A 15,732-nucleotide genomic window follows, 5' to 3' on the forward strand; every position below is an offset into this window, starting at 1 on the left:
CTTTTTTTGTTTTCCATCAAAGACAACATTGCTGACTAGTCATGCAGTGTGTCTTGCAAGACATTTAGTTTTTCAAAAGCGCAGTTATAATCTAATATATTTAACAAGACTTTTTTTTTTTGCTTTGGCCGCTCTATTTGAGTGGGTCAAAAAGGCGGCCACTCAAGGACAAGTCATGCAGTGTGTCTTGCAGGACACCTAGCATGACAAATCATCAAGAGAGTCGAGTGCTCATTAGCTGCTTTTACTGGCACATGTTTTTTCTATTGCTTCATTTCAATATAAACAACTGGCTTGACAACATCTCGAATTTGATGTCCACGCTGCTCACGCACAGCTTGTGATCATAGAAGGAGCAGGTGGCCATGTGCAGCCGTTGGGCATGATCCGTGGCGACATTCTCCAATTTGTCGACATTTGGCGCCCAGTCGGCGCCATAACAAATGCTCGAATGCTCCTCATAGGTGCCCAGCAGGCTGAGCGCCGCCGAGTCCTTCAGTTGCACGACGCTAAAGTTTTTGTACATGCAGGCGGTCAGGATGAGATCGCTGCGCTGGGGATGCGGCTTGAGCCGCCAAATGCCACCGTTCAGATTGAGTTCGGCGAGACTGCGTTTCATGGCACGCGTGTCGAACACACGCAACAGCTCGTCGTAGCTGCCGGTGAGCAGCTGGTGCTCGCGCTCCGGATGGCTGAGCAGGCAGGTGACGCCGGCGCCATGCGCTTTATTTGTCCAGATGCGCTGTGGTTCCGCTGTCGGGCCGCCGCCGCGCAAGTCGTAGGCGTGCAGCAGCGAGTCGTCGCCGCCGCTATAGACGCGCTGTGGTGACCATCGATCGAAGGCGCATGTCCAAGCCTCAAAGCCGTGCGCCCGCCAAACGCACAGCTGGCTGAGTTGACCCTGCGCCGTGTACTGCAGCTGATGTACATTGCCGTGCGAGTCGGAGACGAGCAGCTGCAAGGCAGCGCCGCCATCAACACGCTGCCAGTCGAGGGCCAGTGCTAGCGCCGGCTTCGTATTCCCTTCCAGCGCCAGTTGGGCGCGTCGCTGCAGCTGGTGCTCCGCATGCAGCAGCTCGTAGATCTCCAGCTGGCCAAGGGCGTTGACTGTGGCCAGCAGCGGTCCGGTGTCAGAGCACCAGGCGGGCAGCCATTTCATGTCCAATATGGCAGCCGTTTCGATGCACTGCAGCCGTTGCAGCGCGCCAATATGCCTGTCGAACGCATACAAATAGACACGACCCTTGCGCGGCGTATCGCCAGCCGGTGAATTGTGCTCGCCCTCCACCAGCTGATATGTGCCGCAGGCGAAGTAGCCTTCGTGCCGTTCGTCCTGGACGCACCATTCCACGGCGTCGGCCGAGTACTCGGTGTCCACGCTGTGCAGCGTCTTGAACTGCATGGTTGCGACGAAAACAAGATATATACAAAAAAATAAAAAGATCTCTAAAGAAATAAACAGCTGTGCACACTCTGGTCACACAGTGCCGATAGTTAGTTATCGATAGGCAGAATGTTCTCTTAATGCTCTTATTAGATTTATTTTGTTTTCGCTACTTTAAAAAATTAATACGTACTTTCTACTTAGTGCTCGTTTCTTGTTATGGGCTACAAATTGTTATGAATTATTTAGGCTTAGTTGTTCATTTTTTTTCCTTTTCTTTTTCTTTTCTCGTTTGTTGCTTAATACATTACATAAAAAATGGTTAAGCGGTCAATTGTTGACGGACCGTTACACTTTCAAAAATTCAAAAAAGTTACAATTTCTATAACCTATTTTAGATGCAAATACATGTTCATACATTTTTTTTCTTCTATTTTTTTTTTTGGGTTCTTTTGTTGTTGTTTTTTTTTTCTTCTTTTCTTCTAGCTGCAACAACTAATGTATGCGCATAGTGCATGCGTGTGTGTGAGTGAGTGTGTGTGTGTGTGTATTTGTGTTGCTTGCATTATGTCGGTGCGTTTTGTTACGTTTCGTTTCTCACACTGTTCCGTTCCGTTCCGTTCTGTTTTTGTATTAGGTTTCTTGAATTTTTGTTTTGTTTTTGTTTTTGTTTTTGGTTAGCCATCATCGTATATGATGGATATGATGGCTTTTTTTTATACATATTCAGCTGTATGTACAATACGTTATTGCACTCTCTATCTCGCTCTTCCTCTCTCTTTTTAATAGCTATTGCACTATCCTTAAAGTACGCATACAAGTTAAACAGTTAAGTTCATTTAAATCGAGCAAAAAAATATAAGACAAATGTAAAAACAAATACAATACACAATACATACATATATATATATATATATATAAATATAGTATATGCATAATTGTATATAGTTAGTTGTATATGTATATATATCATATGTATATATACATATTTTTAGTTTAGCAATTAAATATAGAACGCGCGCGCCTTAAGGATATCATTTTGTTTGTTTCTCTCTTCGCTCTCTCGCTCTCTCGCTCTCTTTTGCTCTCACTTTGTACAAACGCGTTCAATACACAGAAATATTCTATATATATGCTACAAGAAATGTGGATGTGTGTGTGTGTGTATGTGTGAGGGAGGGGGGGAGGGGGGGGTGAGTGTGTGTGTGTGTGTGTTGTTGACCAGACGAGATTTAATTGTTTTGTTTTTTTTTTGTTTCGTTGCCATCCAACAATTTTGTGCACATTGCAGCGCGCGTTCAGCGCCAACAATAGCCCAAAATACAGCCAGATATTTGTGTGTATATATAGACCGTTATCTCTATATATATATATATACATATATACACATATGTATATATAGTCTAGTCTAGCTTTTTGTGGGCGCATCGTGGCGCTTTCGCGATACTCATTTGGTCTTCATGACAATTATCGGTTCGAGTATCTTAAGCATATCGTTATTCTCGGGCGCGCCGCTGCCGCTGCCCGCGCTGGCGCCGGCCGCAGCAGAGGCTTGCAGCTTGCTGTAGCCCTGCTGATGCTGGTTGAGGCTGACCAATCGCTGCTGCTGCTGCTGCTGCTGCTGCTGCTGGTTGATGACAATTGTCTCGTGATGCGGCTGCTGCTGCTGCTGGAGGGTGCCCGCCATTTGCTGTAGTTCGTGCTGCTGGAGCTGCTGCTGCAGCTGGAGGGCGGCGAGCTGCTGATCGTTGGAGCCGTCGCCGTCGAGCTGTGAGTCCGTTTTGACGACAAAGCTCTCGGCGCCGTCGGTGTCGTTGTCGTAGAGCTGTTCGGTTGTTTCCTCCTCCTCCTCCTCCTCCTCGGTTTTGGCATGGAACTCGGCGCTGGCGCTGCTGCTCGTGCGCGGCGTATGGCTGCGCATGCGTCGCAATCGGGCGTATTCGGCCTGCTTGGAGAGCCGTTCCTTGCGCTCCTCCGTGTTCTCGGTGGCGCGGATTTGGGCGCGTTTGAGTCGCGCCCGTTCGCTGAGCTTCTGCAGGCGGACCGTGCGCTGTTCGGGCGATTCGTTGGCGCGGACCGCCCGCTGATGCGCCGCCATTTTGTCCAGCCGTATGCGCTTCTCCTCCTCCGTCTCGTACTTGTTGGCGCCGCTGCGTCGCGGCGTCGACAGCGGCGACGGCACCACGCCGTCGCCATCGGCCGTGGAATGTGCATGTATGTGACCATGCTCCAGCGACTGACCGCGTCCGCCGCGTCGCTGGCCCATGCCGCTGCCCGCCAGATGCGGCGCGGCCAGCATTTGGTTGAGCTCCTGCTCGAGCAGCGTGTTGGCCTTCAGATGCTCCTCGTTGGCGGTCAATAGGCTAATCTTGCGCGGACGACCGCGTCCCATTTTCGGAAACTCCTGCAACAGCTGCTGCTGCTGCTGCTGTTGTTGCTGCTGTTGTTGCTGCTGTTGCTGCTGCTGCTGTTGCTGCTGCTGGGGCGGCGCCTGCTCCAGTCCGACTGTCAGCGTGGCATTTCCGCCCGCCGCCGTGGTCAGTATATTGTATTGGCCAGACGCTGTCGGGCTGCTGCCGCCGCTGGCGCTGGCAAAGTGCACGGGCGTGAATGGCGGCGGCACCGTGTTCGGTCCGATGCCCAGCTGGAAGCCGTTGTGATACATGGGATAGTAGGCGGTTGTTGCGCTGCCCGCCCCCCCGTTGGCGGCACCGCCTGCGCCCGTAACGGTAACCGTGCCCGCGCTGCTCGTCCCGCTGCTGTTGGCCGTCGCCGGGAACGTGGCCAAATACGGCAGCTGATTGTATAGCTGCTGCGTGGTTGTTGTTGCTGCCGCCGCTCCTCCTGCGCCACCACCGACCGCCGCCGTCGCCTGTCCCGCTTTTAGTACTTTCTGCTGCTGCTGCTGCTCCGCGGCGGCCACGATCACCTTGGCCTCGTTCTGGGCCAGAGTAACAGACCCGCTGTTATCGGTCGCCTCGCCGGACTGCAAAGGCAAGCGAGGGTAAAGCGTCAAAGCGGCAAAGAGAGAGAGAGAGAGAGGGAGAGAGAGAGAGAGAGAGAGAGAGAGAAGGGAAAAATATGTGAGGTTATGTGAGGTTATGTCCGCTGCTGCGGTTGAGGTTATGTTCATCAAGTGTGCTCTAGTCGGGCGTAGCCGACCAGCAGATACCCTGGACAAGCAGCCTAGCTTCCATTTATACTTCCTCCTTGGCTCTTCCCCTTCTATTGATCTATATGTAATACTTTTAGTTTAAAAATATATATATATATATTTATTTTTTTTCGGGTAAAGTAGAAAGCATCCAAAATGTGGAAAAAGTGCGCTCAGATAACCTACAACCACAACTTTGTTGTCTATTGCTCTTAAAAGCTTCGCGATATGCTCAAAAAACCAAGTCTGAAAATCGATAATTATCGATTTCGTAAAAGAGCGGGCTAACGATCTAATCTCAATCTGAGCGGGCCAAATTTGAAGTCTTTCGTTTCTTATGCATCCTTTAGGATAACCTCCAACCAGACTTTGGTGTCTCTAGTTCCGTCCGAATATCGATACTTATCGATTTCGTAAGAAAACGTAACGTTTATTTCGATTAACCTAAATCTGAAGTCTTCTGATCATGAATATATATATATTTTTTATGATATAGAGTATGGAGAGAGTATTCCTTCTGCCTTCAAGAGTTCCGGGTATTAAATCAAAATCAAATACAATTTTTTACGTGGGTTGCGTTCAACTCTGCTTCTTTCAATATGCGAGACCTAATTAAGTTGGCTGCGCCAGCTTTAGATATACAAATATTGACGCATGTGTTAATACCCTACACGTTTGTGTGCAGTTGGTATGCAAAACTAGTCAGCCAATAGGCAACACATTGAGGAAAACTAGGCATAAATTCTACTAAGCAAATTCATAAAATTTTGTATTTTGTTTTATCCAATAAAATTGGCTTTTAAGAGCCCAATTCTAAAATTCCCCTGCATACAATTGGCATGCATTTAAATTTCATATATTCAATAGGAATACATATGTATATATAAGTGCCATATGTATTCCTATTGAATATATGAATACCAAAGCTACGAACGAAAGTCCAAACGTCTTGGTTAATGGTATACGATTTTCCACAAATAAAATATTATATAGTAGTACGAATTTAAGATATCTGCGAACAAAACAGAAGAGGAGAGGAGGAGAAGAACTTAATTTTTCGAGCAATTATTGCCTTATAAGCTATGTGAACCAGTTCCGTAAATTTCCCAGCATTTTTATAGACCAAACAATATTCAAAACAGTTTAAACCCAAAGAGAATCTAAAGAAAACTCAAACTTGCAATTTCCAGTGTGAACAATTTCAGAACAGTTTTGAGGCTATGTTCACACGCCTAACCAAAGAAATTGTAACGAACGCCTGAACTTTTGCTATTAACAGATTCGAAAATCGGAGTCATTTTTTTCTTGTTTCTATACAAAATAATATATAATAAATATAATTATATCTATATTTGTGTGTGTTGTTTTCTATTATCCAACACTGCTAAATATAGAGTTTTTGAGTGTGTTGTTTTCTATTATCCAACACTGCTAAATATAGAGTTTTTTTAAGTTCGTGAAAATGATTAATATTAAAAACAAAGATCATTTCGTATTAAGTTTTCATTTTTGTTAGTTAAAAAAACATATTTTCTACCAGAAAGGTTTTTTTTTCCAAATTCTCTACTTCAGTGTTGGAAAACAGTAAAAGAGAATAATAAATAGGGAACTGTGTGTGAGCGAGACAGACAGACAGTTAGACAGAAACAGGGCACAGAGTCCTTATTTTTCTTGGAATCAAATTGAAGACACATTTAGAAAGTATTTTGAACGTTTTAATTGGCTTTCAAGTTGGTTGTTTTTTTCTCTTCTTCTTAATGTTCACATTTCCTAATTTCTTTTTGTATTTGAAATAAAAGTCAACTATTGCATTTGGGCTAGAGAATTAGTAAACTTTGTTTATTTTGTGCTCCTAACTATGTTTAATGTTTTAATGGAAGCGGACTTTATACGATAACTCTTCTTCTTTTTTTCTGGTTTCAATCGAAACCCTTCTCTAACGAATCATAGTTCAAAATTGGACGTGAGCTCTAAAAAGGGCCGCAGAAAAACTTGAAACAAACTAAAAGCGACTTTTTTTTTTTTTTTTTAACAAAATTTAGGTTTTTTAAGCAACATTTTTTTTTAAACTTTAACAAAAAAATGTTTAGGAAAATTTCTCAAGTATTTCGGACAACTAAAAAAAAAACAAACAACTGAAGCGATCTTTCACTGTAGCTACAAATCTTCAACAGAAATTTAAACCAGGGAACAACACGAAATGGAACAAAAAAGAAAAGGAATGGGGGGAAACTCTGGCTTGAGCTTGGCTTCTGCTTCTTCCTCTTCTTTATACTTCTATTCCGGCTGCTCTCTTTTTCTCGCCGTGTCTCTCTCTCTCTTTCACTCTCACACGAAACGAAACGCAACGCAGGGGAACAACACGAAATGGAACAAAAAAGAAAAGGAATGGGGGGAAACTCTGGCTTGAGCTTGGCTTCTGCTTCTTCCTCTTCTTTATACTTCTATTCCGGCTGCTCTCTTTTTCTCGCCGTGTCTCTCTCTCTCTTTCACTCTCACACGAAACGAAACGCAGGGGAACAAAACGAAATGGAACAAAAAAGAAAAGGAATTGGGGGAAACTCTGGCTTGAGCTTGGCTTCTGCTTCTTCTTCTTTTTTATACTTCTATTCCGGCTGCTCTCTCTTTCTCGCCGTGTCTCTCTCTCTCTCTCTCTTTCTTAGATTCACACGAAACGCAACGCCGGGGAACAAAACGAAATGGAACAAATGAATGGCAAAATAGGGGAACAAAAAACTTTGGCTTGAGCTTGGCTTCTGCTTCTTCTCTGGCTGCTCTCTCTCTCTCTCTCTCTCTCTCTTACACTCTTTCTCTTTCACTCTTGTGTGTGATTTGATTTGTTTTTGTTTGTTGTTTGTTGGCTTGCCTCTTGAACCCCGCCGCACCTGTCTGTGTCTACGGCGGCAGCATACGCACCTGTAGTTCCACCATATTCGCATACTTCTGCTTGTACAGCTCGAGCTGGTTGGCAATGCTGAAGTGCGGAACATGGGCCTGCAGCAATTTGCCGGCCTTGCCCGGCTCCTCGCCGTAGATCTGCTGCACGAATATGCTGCCCGGCTCCGCAACGCCGCTGCCGCCGGCAACGCCATCGATCAGCTGCTGGGCGCCCAGCGAATAGCGCGGCTGCTGCTGCTGCTGCAGTTGCTGCTGTTGTTGTTGCTGCTGTTGTTGCTGCTGCTGCTGCTGCGGCTCCTGCTTTAGCTGCATGGCGGGACGCAGCGTTCCAGGGGTTATGAACATATTCTGGCCCATATACTCGATGGCCTGATGCTGTTGATAGGCGGACGCTGGCGCCGCTGTCACCAGATGCTGTTGCTCCTCGGCGGCGGCAACTGTTGCTGCTGCTGCTGCTGATGATGTTGTGTTGTTGTTGTTGTTGTTGTTGCTGGTGGTGTTGTTGCTGCTGCTGCTGTTAGCAGTGGCTGCTGTGACGTTTGCCTGATTTAAATTAATATTATGCTCATTATTACAATTGGCTGTGCCAGCTACGTTCGCAGCGGCGGCGGCGGCGGCAGCAGCTGCTGTTGCCACGGCAAGCACCTGCTGCTGCTGCTGCTGCTGCTGCTGCTGTTGTTGTTGCTGTTGTTGTTGCTGTTGCTGCTGCTGCTGCTGTTGCTGCTGCTGCGCGGTCAGTGTGTTTGAATTGGTCGAATTAGTCGATGAAGACGACGACGAATTCTGTGGCACGCCTGCATGCACTTGCACCTGCACCTGCACCTGTTTGTATATCTTTTTCTTTTCTCTGACCTTTTTCGCATAGTCGTTCAGCTTTCTCAGTCTTTCCTTGCGCTCCTCCACGGACTCGCTGGCAATGCGCTGGCGCGCACGCGCCGCCATCTCGGCCAGTCGTATCTTCCGCTGGTCGGCCGTCTCGCTGGCCCGATACATGCGCATCCGTTCCGCCAGTTTGGCCAAACGTTTCGCCCGCTGTTCGGGCGATTCCATTGCGCGGCGCAGACGCTGCCGCGCCGCATTGCGGACCAGGCGCATCGCACGCTCCAGGTCGGATTCGTTTTGGCGTCGCTGTCGATTTGCTTCCGCGTTGCGCAACAAACGCTTCCGGTATTCGTCTTCGCTTTCACGCTGTCGCCTCTCCCGCATTCTCTCAGCATTGCGGGCCAAACGGCGTTGACGTGCCTCCGGGCTCTCGTTCCACCGTTGCTGGTGCTGATGATGTTGCTGCTGTTGTTGCTGCTGCTGCTGTTGCTGCTGCTGTTGTTGCTGCTGCTGTGTATTGGCTGATACGTTGCTTACGCTGGAGGCGGGTCCCAGCGGCGTGGGCGGGGGCTGTTGCTTTAGGGATAGCGGCTGTGTGTAAGCGGGTAATGTTATTTGCAATTGTTGCTGATGAAATTGTTGCTGTTGTAAATGATGTTGTTGCTGCTGCTGCTGCTGTGGCTGATGCTGTTGCTGAAACTGCTGTTGCTGCTGCTGCTGCTGTTGCTGCTGTTGCAGTTGCAACTGTTGCTGCTGATGTGTCGACAATGGAACCAACAGCGCTGACGGATGCTCGATAAGTAGGCGCGCATTGGGACCATTTATTGCCAGCACATGCGTCGCGTATTGCTGCTGCTGCTGCTGCTGCTGCTGCTGTTGATGTTGGTGATGGTCAAGTGTTGGCTCTATCTTTATCCCATTGGGATCTGGTTCCATTATTTTGCAAAGCCTGAACAACAATCGAAATTGTCGTCAAATTGTTGTTGCTGCTGCTGCTGCTGCTGCTTCTTGATCGATTGTTGTTGAAATGCGCTTCCAGTCAACAAACAGCGATACGCGTATCCCCGTCCTGTTGATGATATCGATAACTTTCGCTGCTGTTGCTGTTGTTGTTGTTGTTGTTGTTGTTGTTGCTGTTGCTGCTGTTGCTTTTGCTGCTCGGTCGACAATAACGTTGGCGTTTTGATCGCCGCATTTAACAGCCGTTCTCGTTTTGCTTGCGTTTGCGTTTGCGTTGTTTTGCGTTTTTGTTTTGTTTGCTGCTTCGCAATTTTGGTTCGTTGTGTGTTATATAAAGAAATTGCGCTTAATTATCGTTATCGTAATCGCTATCGCTCTGTACGTACATGCACACATGCATATCATGTGTATCTGTGTGTGTGTCTCTATTTTTTTTTTTTCTCTGTTTTGTGCGTTTTCGTTTTAACAACTTTTGGCTGCTGTTGCTGCTCTCTCTCTCTCTCTCTCACACTCGCTTACTGTCGCTCTCGCAATCGGTGTGACTGTTGGTTGCCGTTTCGGTTTCTGTTTTGCGCATCACCTTTTTTTTTTTCTTTTTTCCTCTTCTGCTTGTCAATCAATTTGCAATATGCTTCTAAATGTCGATCGCTGCCGTTGCCGTTGCCGCTGCCTCAGCTAATTTTCCTGGCTGCCAGCTCTTGCTCTTGCTAGTGTCGCCTCGCGCCGCCTGCACATGTAAATGTAATAATAATAATAATAATAAGAAGAGAACAAAATATTCATACTGATGGCAACAACAAAATGGCATTCAAAACGTACGGTTTGGGTCTCAGCTAAACGAAATTGCGCACCTTTCACCAGACTCAGCGCAAATGTTGCTTTGCGCTTTTTTTATTTAATGTTAATGTGCAAAAATGTGCCGTTGCGTGTTTGCTTTATTTTCGTTTTTAATCGGTTTACCCTTTTCTATTTGCTTTTCTTTTTTATTTCTTTACTTTTCTTTTTTTTTGGTTGCTACTTTTGGTGCGTGCGCACGTTTCTTCTTCTTGCTTGATAGTAAATGACAATTGGCGCCGCCACCGCCGCCGCTGTGCCGTTCCAATGACTATACGGCTTCCAGTGACTTCCAATCGATTTTTCACATGATTATATGTACACACACACACACACACACACACACACAAACAAACACGCACACTGACTGCCTGGCTGGTTCGCACACACACAGCTAAAGCAAACGGCGGCCTCTATATATACAGACGCACACGTATGTCTGTCTGTATGTCGCACATACATATATACATATATTGTCTTTTATAAATATTTTGAAGCGTTTTGCCACAATTGTTGCATCAGTTGCAGCTTATTGATTTGTTTAACACTTTGCCGCTTCAACTTGTCGGCATTTGTGAAACGCAGGCACACACACACACGCACGCATACACTCGAGTTATTTAAATGTGTTCACCGTATGCATATTATTATACATGCATATATATACGTATGTATATATATATATATTTAGTTTCCCATATTTCGGCATTTAGTTTCACAATTTGGTACATTGATGGCGTTTTAGTGTTCTGCTCAATTGTTTATGAATTTCGGCTTGTTTTCGTCGAATGTTAAAAAAACGCGCTAAATTTTCCGGCAAGCAAAATGCTTGGCCGTTTTCTGTACCAACGCACACAACAACACATTAAAAAATAAATACAACTGGAATATTGGAAACTGGATGTGTAGGTGTGTGTATGTATACATGTAGCATCAGCGATAAGCGCGGCTGCCCTCGTCCAATAACTATCGGAAAATATTGCGCGCAATTCCGATAGGCACGACCCACACCGATAATTGGCGCGCGCACATTCAAATTTACCACAGCTATCGATTTGCAATTATAAATCGCCAAAATTCGAGCATAATTTATATAAAATGCATATTTCATTTAAAAATTGTGAATGCAACTTTATTCAAGTATTCATTTTGTTTTTCGTTTGCTTCTTGTGTTGATTTTTCTTGTTTAAGTGTGTTGTTGTTGTTGTTGTTGTTGTTGTTGGTTTTTAAGTGTACATTGAATATTACAATTACATAAAATGTATTTCATATAATTTCACATCAAAACAATTTTGCGTGTACGGGGAAAGGAGGGCGGGTTAGGGTCTCGTTAAAAGAGTAAGAAAAAACAATTTGAAATTTCGACTAGAACTTAAGTGGTACGTTTAATATATAATATATATAATAGATATATATTTATTTTTGCATTTTCTTTTTAATGTTGCTTTTCTTTTATTTATTTACTTTTTTTTTTTTTTTGTTAATTTGGGGGTGCATATTTTTTTTTTCTTTTTTGTTGTTTTCTTTTTGTTTGTTTTATTCGCAAAAGTTTTGGGCGCTGTGCAGAGTGGGGAGGGGATTGTGGGTGGGCGGGGCTGGGAGGCGTTCAATGTTGCTATAACAATATGCCATATACATATACATATACATATACGTATGTATACATATGTGTATATAGATGTGGGTGTCTGTTAGTGCATGTGTTTGTGTGCGCGTGTGTATGTACACATAATCGTGTGTGGATTGCTCCTATTCAGCACACACACACACACACACACGCGCGCGCACACATACATGCCCCCCCGCATACTGGGGGTTGCTTGTTTTGGACTAAGGGTTAAAAATGCGTTTGAAATTTGTTAAAATTGTCTTTTTTTTTTTTGTTGCCAAAAATAAAACGCGACCAGGCGCAGCTTGCAAAACTGACCGAAAGATGTCGCACCTGTTGCAGCGGCCTAACGCCAAAAAGCAAAACAAATAAAAGCAAAACAAAGCAAAATAAACAACAACAAAAAAAAATGCTTATTGGAAGTGGGCAATACAGTTAGAAGACGAATTTGGCTGCGCTCGCTGCAATTCTGTGCATTGAGTCACCCTGTCTGCGGCGCACATATGCACACGTGTGGTCGTATGGGTGTGCTTGTGTGTGGGCGTGTGCGTGTGCGTGTGTGTGTGTGTGTGCATATGGGGTTGAAGTTTACTTTTTTCTTTTTTCATTTTGCTTTTTGGGGTTTCTCGCGCTGAGCTGCTGCTGCTGCTGCTTCTTCTTCTTGCGCCACATGTGTGTATCTCGCACATATGCGTGCGTGTGTGTGTGTGTGAGACGTGCATACATTTACACATGACTGCGTGTGTGTGTGTGTGTGTGTGTGTTTGTGTGTGTATCTATATATTATTCTGTGTGTTGTATATATATAACTATATATATATATATATTTATATATTGTAAGAATATAATGCATGCATTATAAAAATACTTTTTTTTTTCTTTTCTTTTTGTTTTACTTTTTGTTTTACTTCATCTTTGTTAATGTTAACTTAAAAAAAAATTGCCGACACTTTTTCTGTTAGCTACCAAAAAAAAAAAGTGTCTCATTTTATCATTATTATTATTATTATTATTATTAGTATTATTGTTGTTGTTTTTGTTGTTATTATTATGTATATTTATGTTTTATGCGGCTTATTTTGCTCATTTTACTCATTGTTGTTATTTTACTTTTTTTTCTTTTTACTTATTTCTGTTGTTGCTGTTTTCTTTACACATTTCTATGTAAATGTTATATGTTGCTTCTTTTGTTTTATGTATACAATATATATTATTTATAGCTGTTATTTTTTTTATTTTTGTTTTATCTTTTCATTTCTTTCTCTTTCTTTTCTATTGCTGCTCTGCTCACACACACATATGCTGCTAGCTTCTTCTTCTTCTTCTTCTTCTTCAGCTTTCTTCTTGTGGTGCTGCTGCTATTTGTGTATGCTTCCAGTTTTCTGATTAGATATCGTTTGATTAGATTCTGTGTTGTATTGTTTCGGTTGTGTGCGTGTGTGTGTGTGTCCCTTCTCTTCTTATTGTGTGTTTGTGTGTGTGTCAGTGTGTGTGTGAATGCACTTTACTTGCTGAAGCCCGCTTCACAAGCTTCCAATTGCGCTCTGATTGGATTCGGCTTTAGGCGTGCATATGGCCCGTCTGTGTATGGGTGTCGTGTACGGGTGTCTGATTGGATTCCGCCTCCTGCTGCTGCTGCTGCTGCGTCTGCTGCTGCTGCTGCTTCTCCTCCTTAGTAGCCCTTGAGGCGATCCTCGAGCGGCGGCTTGATCACCTTGGGGGCACTCGCCCGTGAGACGCGCATCCGTTCGGCCGCCTTGGCCAGCCGCTTTTTGCGCTCGTCGTTCGATTCGCTGGCGCGTCGCAGTCGCTGGCGGGCGGCGTTCTTCATCAGTCTTAGGGTTCTTTGTACTTCGTTTTCGTTTTGGCGTCGGACGCGGTTCGCCTCGGCGTTTTTGGCCAGTCGCAGCCGATACTCGTCCTCTGACTCTTTGCTCCGCTTGTCTCGCATTCTCGCCGCGTTCCGTTCCAGACGTCGTTCCCGTGCCTCGACAGATTCGTTGCTGCGCCGTCGCGCCGCCTTCTGTGCCCGCGACGATTGATGACCGAGGGCGACGCCGGTGACAACGATGCCGGTGGATAAATGTTGGTGCAGGGGATGCGGCGCTTGTGGATGTTGTTGTTGCTGTTGCTGTTGTTGTTGCTGCTGCTGCTGCTGTTGTTGTTGTTGTTGTGTGTGCTGCGGATGTTGCGGATGCTGTTGTTGTTGTTGCTGCGGATGTTGTTGCGGATGTGGCTGGAAGCTGTTCTCGCTGTTGCTGCTTGCGTTGGCGTTGGCGTTCGCGTTGTTGTTGCTGTTGTTGTTGTTGCTAGCACTGTTGTTGTTGTTGTTGCTGCTAGCACTGTTATTATTGTTATTGCTGCTATTGCTGTTACTACTGACGGCGGCAGCGGCTGCGGCAGCGGCTGCAGCAGCGGCACCTGTACTCGCACTGGCCGCAGCAGCGGCGGCAACTGTTGTCGTATAACTGTTATACTCTATGAGGCCCCTGTTGCTCGGATAGAGATGGTGCATGGGATTCTCATAGTTGAGATATTCCGGCTTGATGAAGAAGGGATCGCGGGCGGTAAGCGGCGCCGTTGGCGAATTAAGAAAATATAAACGGCTATGATGATCTGTGGTTATGCTACCTCCGCCGCCACCCACACCCGCGGACATCGAGGGTGTTTTTCTGTGTATCGCTGGGTCGCGATTTATGCGAAAATGGCGCCTAACGTTTGCTTCTTCTTGTTGTTGTTCTTCTTCTTCTTCTTCTTATTCTGCTGCTTCTTCCCCTCTACTTCTTTTGCTACGCTTTATTAATATTATTTTTTTGCGTTCTTTTTTTTTTTGTATTTTTGCGTAATTTTTCGCGCAATTTGCCGCGTCTTTTGCAAAACACAACACACACAATTTAACTGACCAAAAAAATGTGGCGAGTAAACAACAAAAGCGACATATAACTAATCAATATGGAAAAAAAACTTCCAAATTCTGATTGGAAGCCATTTCCACGATATACACGTACACGCACACACAGGAACACGCATGCACCAATATTTCGCATGGAAGCGCTGTTTGCTCATTTTGGCACTGTTATGCTCAGCGAGTTCCAGTTGGTCGGTCTGTTCGGGTAGCGAGGGGGCGTCATTCCAATTGTCAAAACTAGCCGGCATGGTTGCTGCGCATTCATTTTCCATCCAGTGCTGCATTTTATGCGAATCGATAAGAAATTTTTACAAATTATTTAACTAATCAAATTTTTTTTTGATAAATATGTGTTATGTAATTGATTGTTATTTATTTAGCAATTATATAACATGTTTTTTTTTGCGTGCTGTTATGAAATACGCACATTAACATATGGTGCTGCACTTGTGCTAGTGCACATTTACCCATTTCATTACAAGGCAAATATATGTATGTGTATTGCTTGCGACATATGCAATTAATTATTTTTTTTTTGAATTGTGGCTAGTTATTAAAATTTGCCCAAGCATAAGGCACTCAACATAAACTGTTAAAAAGACAATTGGTATCATGTTATCGTTCTAAGTTCACCCATGCTCTGTTATCGATACATTGATTTTTTCATATTGACAGAACCAACTGAGCTTAACACAGACATAACAGTAATAAAGTTAAACAGCGCGTTAACATTAAGAGCTTGCAGCAGTGTAATCTGATAAGGTAGTGCCAAGAGCTAAACATTGAATTGACGTCATCAGCTGTTTGTATATATTTTACATGTAGCAGATTGACAATAAACATTAGTTTATTCAAAGCACTGCATATTTGAGTCGTTTTGAAACATACTAATATAATACTAATGTTTTAAAATTTGCAAATGATTTGCTTGAAGGCCTTAATTATCTTGCGGGCTGGTGAGCGTGACGTCATAAGTTACACAGGTTACACGCTCTCAGAGCGCGCCAACAATGTGCCCAATGCAACAACTGACCTTGTACAGTGCATTTGCTTGTGCTGATGTTTTTTGTGTTGGTTTGTATTTTATTATGCTTTTGTTTTGTCTTGTCAGGTCATTGCGGTGAGCGGACGTCTTGTGTTTAGCGCTGCGCTGCGTCGCAGTT

General features: G+C 44.6%; 3 protein-coding genes across 3 annotated transcripts; all 3 read right to left on the reverse strand.

Moving 5' to 3' along the window:
• Positions 1–92: 92 nt before the first annotated feature.
• LOC135426917 (diphthine methyltransferase) lies at positions 93–1,436 on the reverse strand. Its single transcript, XM_064680251.1, has one exon. The coding sequence runs from the start codon at positions 1,400–1,402 to the stop codon at positions 272–274; it is 1,131 nt and encodes a 376-aa protein (XP_064536321.1). The 5' UTR covers positions 1,403–1,436; the 3' UTR covers positions 93–271.
• Positions 1,437–2,573: 1,137 nt separating this feature from the next.
• LOC135426922 (probable serine/threonine-protein kinase yakA) lies at positions 2,574–10,752 on the reverse strand. The gene is given in 5 exon segments (XM_064680258.1): positions 2,574–4,370; positions 7,455–8,708; positions 8,752–8,775; positions 8,778–9,945; positions 10,038–10,752. Coding segments are annotated over 4 exon segments (3,234 nt in total). The 5' UTR covers positions 9,195–9,945; positions 10,038–10,752; the 3' UTR covers positions 2,574–2,831.
• Positions 10,753–13,121: 2,369 nt separating this feature from the next.
• Positions 13,122–14,660, reverse strand: LOC135426938 (GATA zinc finger domain-containing protein 10). Its single transcript, XM_064680280.1, has one exon. The coding sequence runs from the start codon at positions 14,318–14,320 to the stop codon at positions 13,334–13,336; it is 987 nt and encodes a 328-aa protein (XP_064536350.1). The 5' UTR covers positions 14,321–14,660; the 3' UTR covers positions 13,122–13,333.
• Between the last annotated feature and the right edge of the window lie 1,072 nt (positions 14,661–15,732).

The sequence above is a fragment of the Drosophila montana genome, unplaced genomic scaffold, assembly GCF_035044405.1.
Source record: "Drosophila montana isolate Dmon_TW-CO22-7 unplaced genomic scaffold, ASM3504440v1 contig_2106_1, whole genome shotgun sequence".
In the NCBI taxonomy this organism is placed as follows: Eukaryota; Metazoa; Arthropoda; class Insecta; order Diptera; family Drosophilidae; genus Drosophila; species Drosophila montana.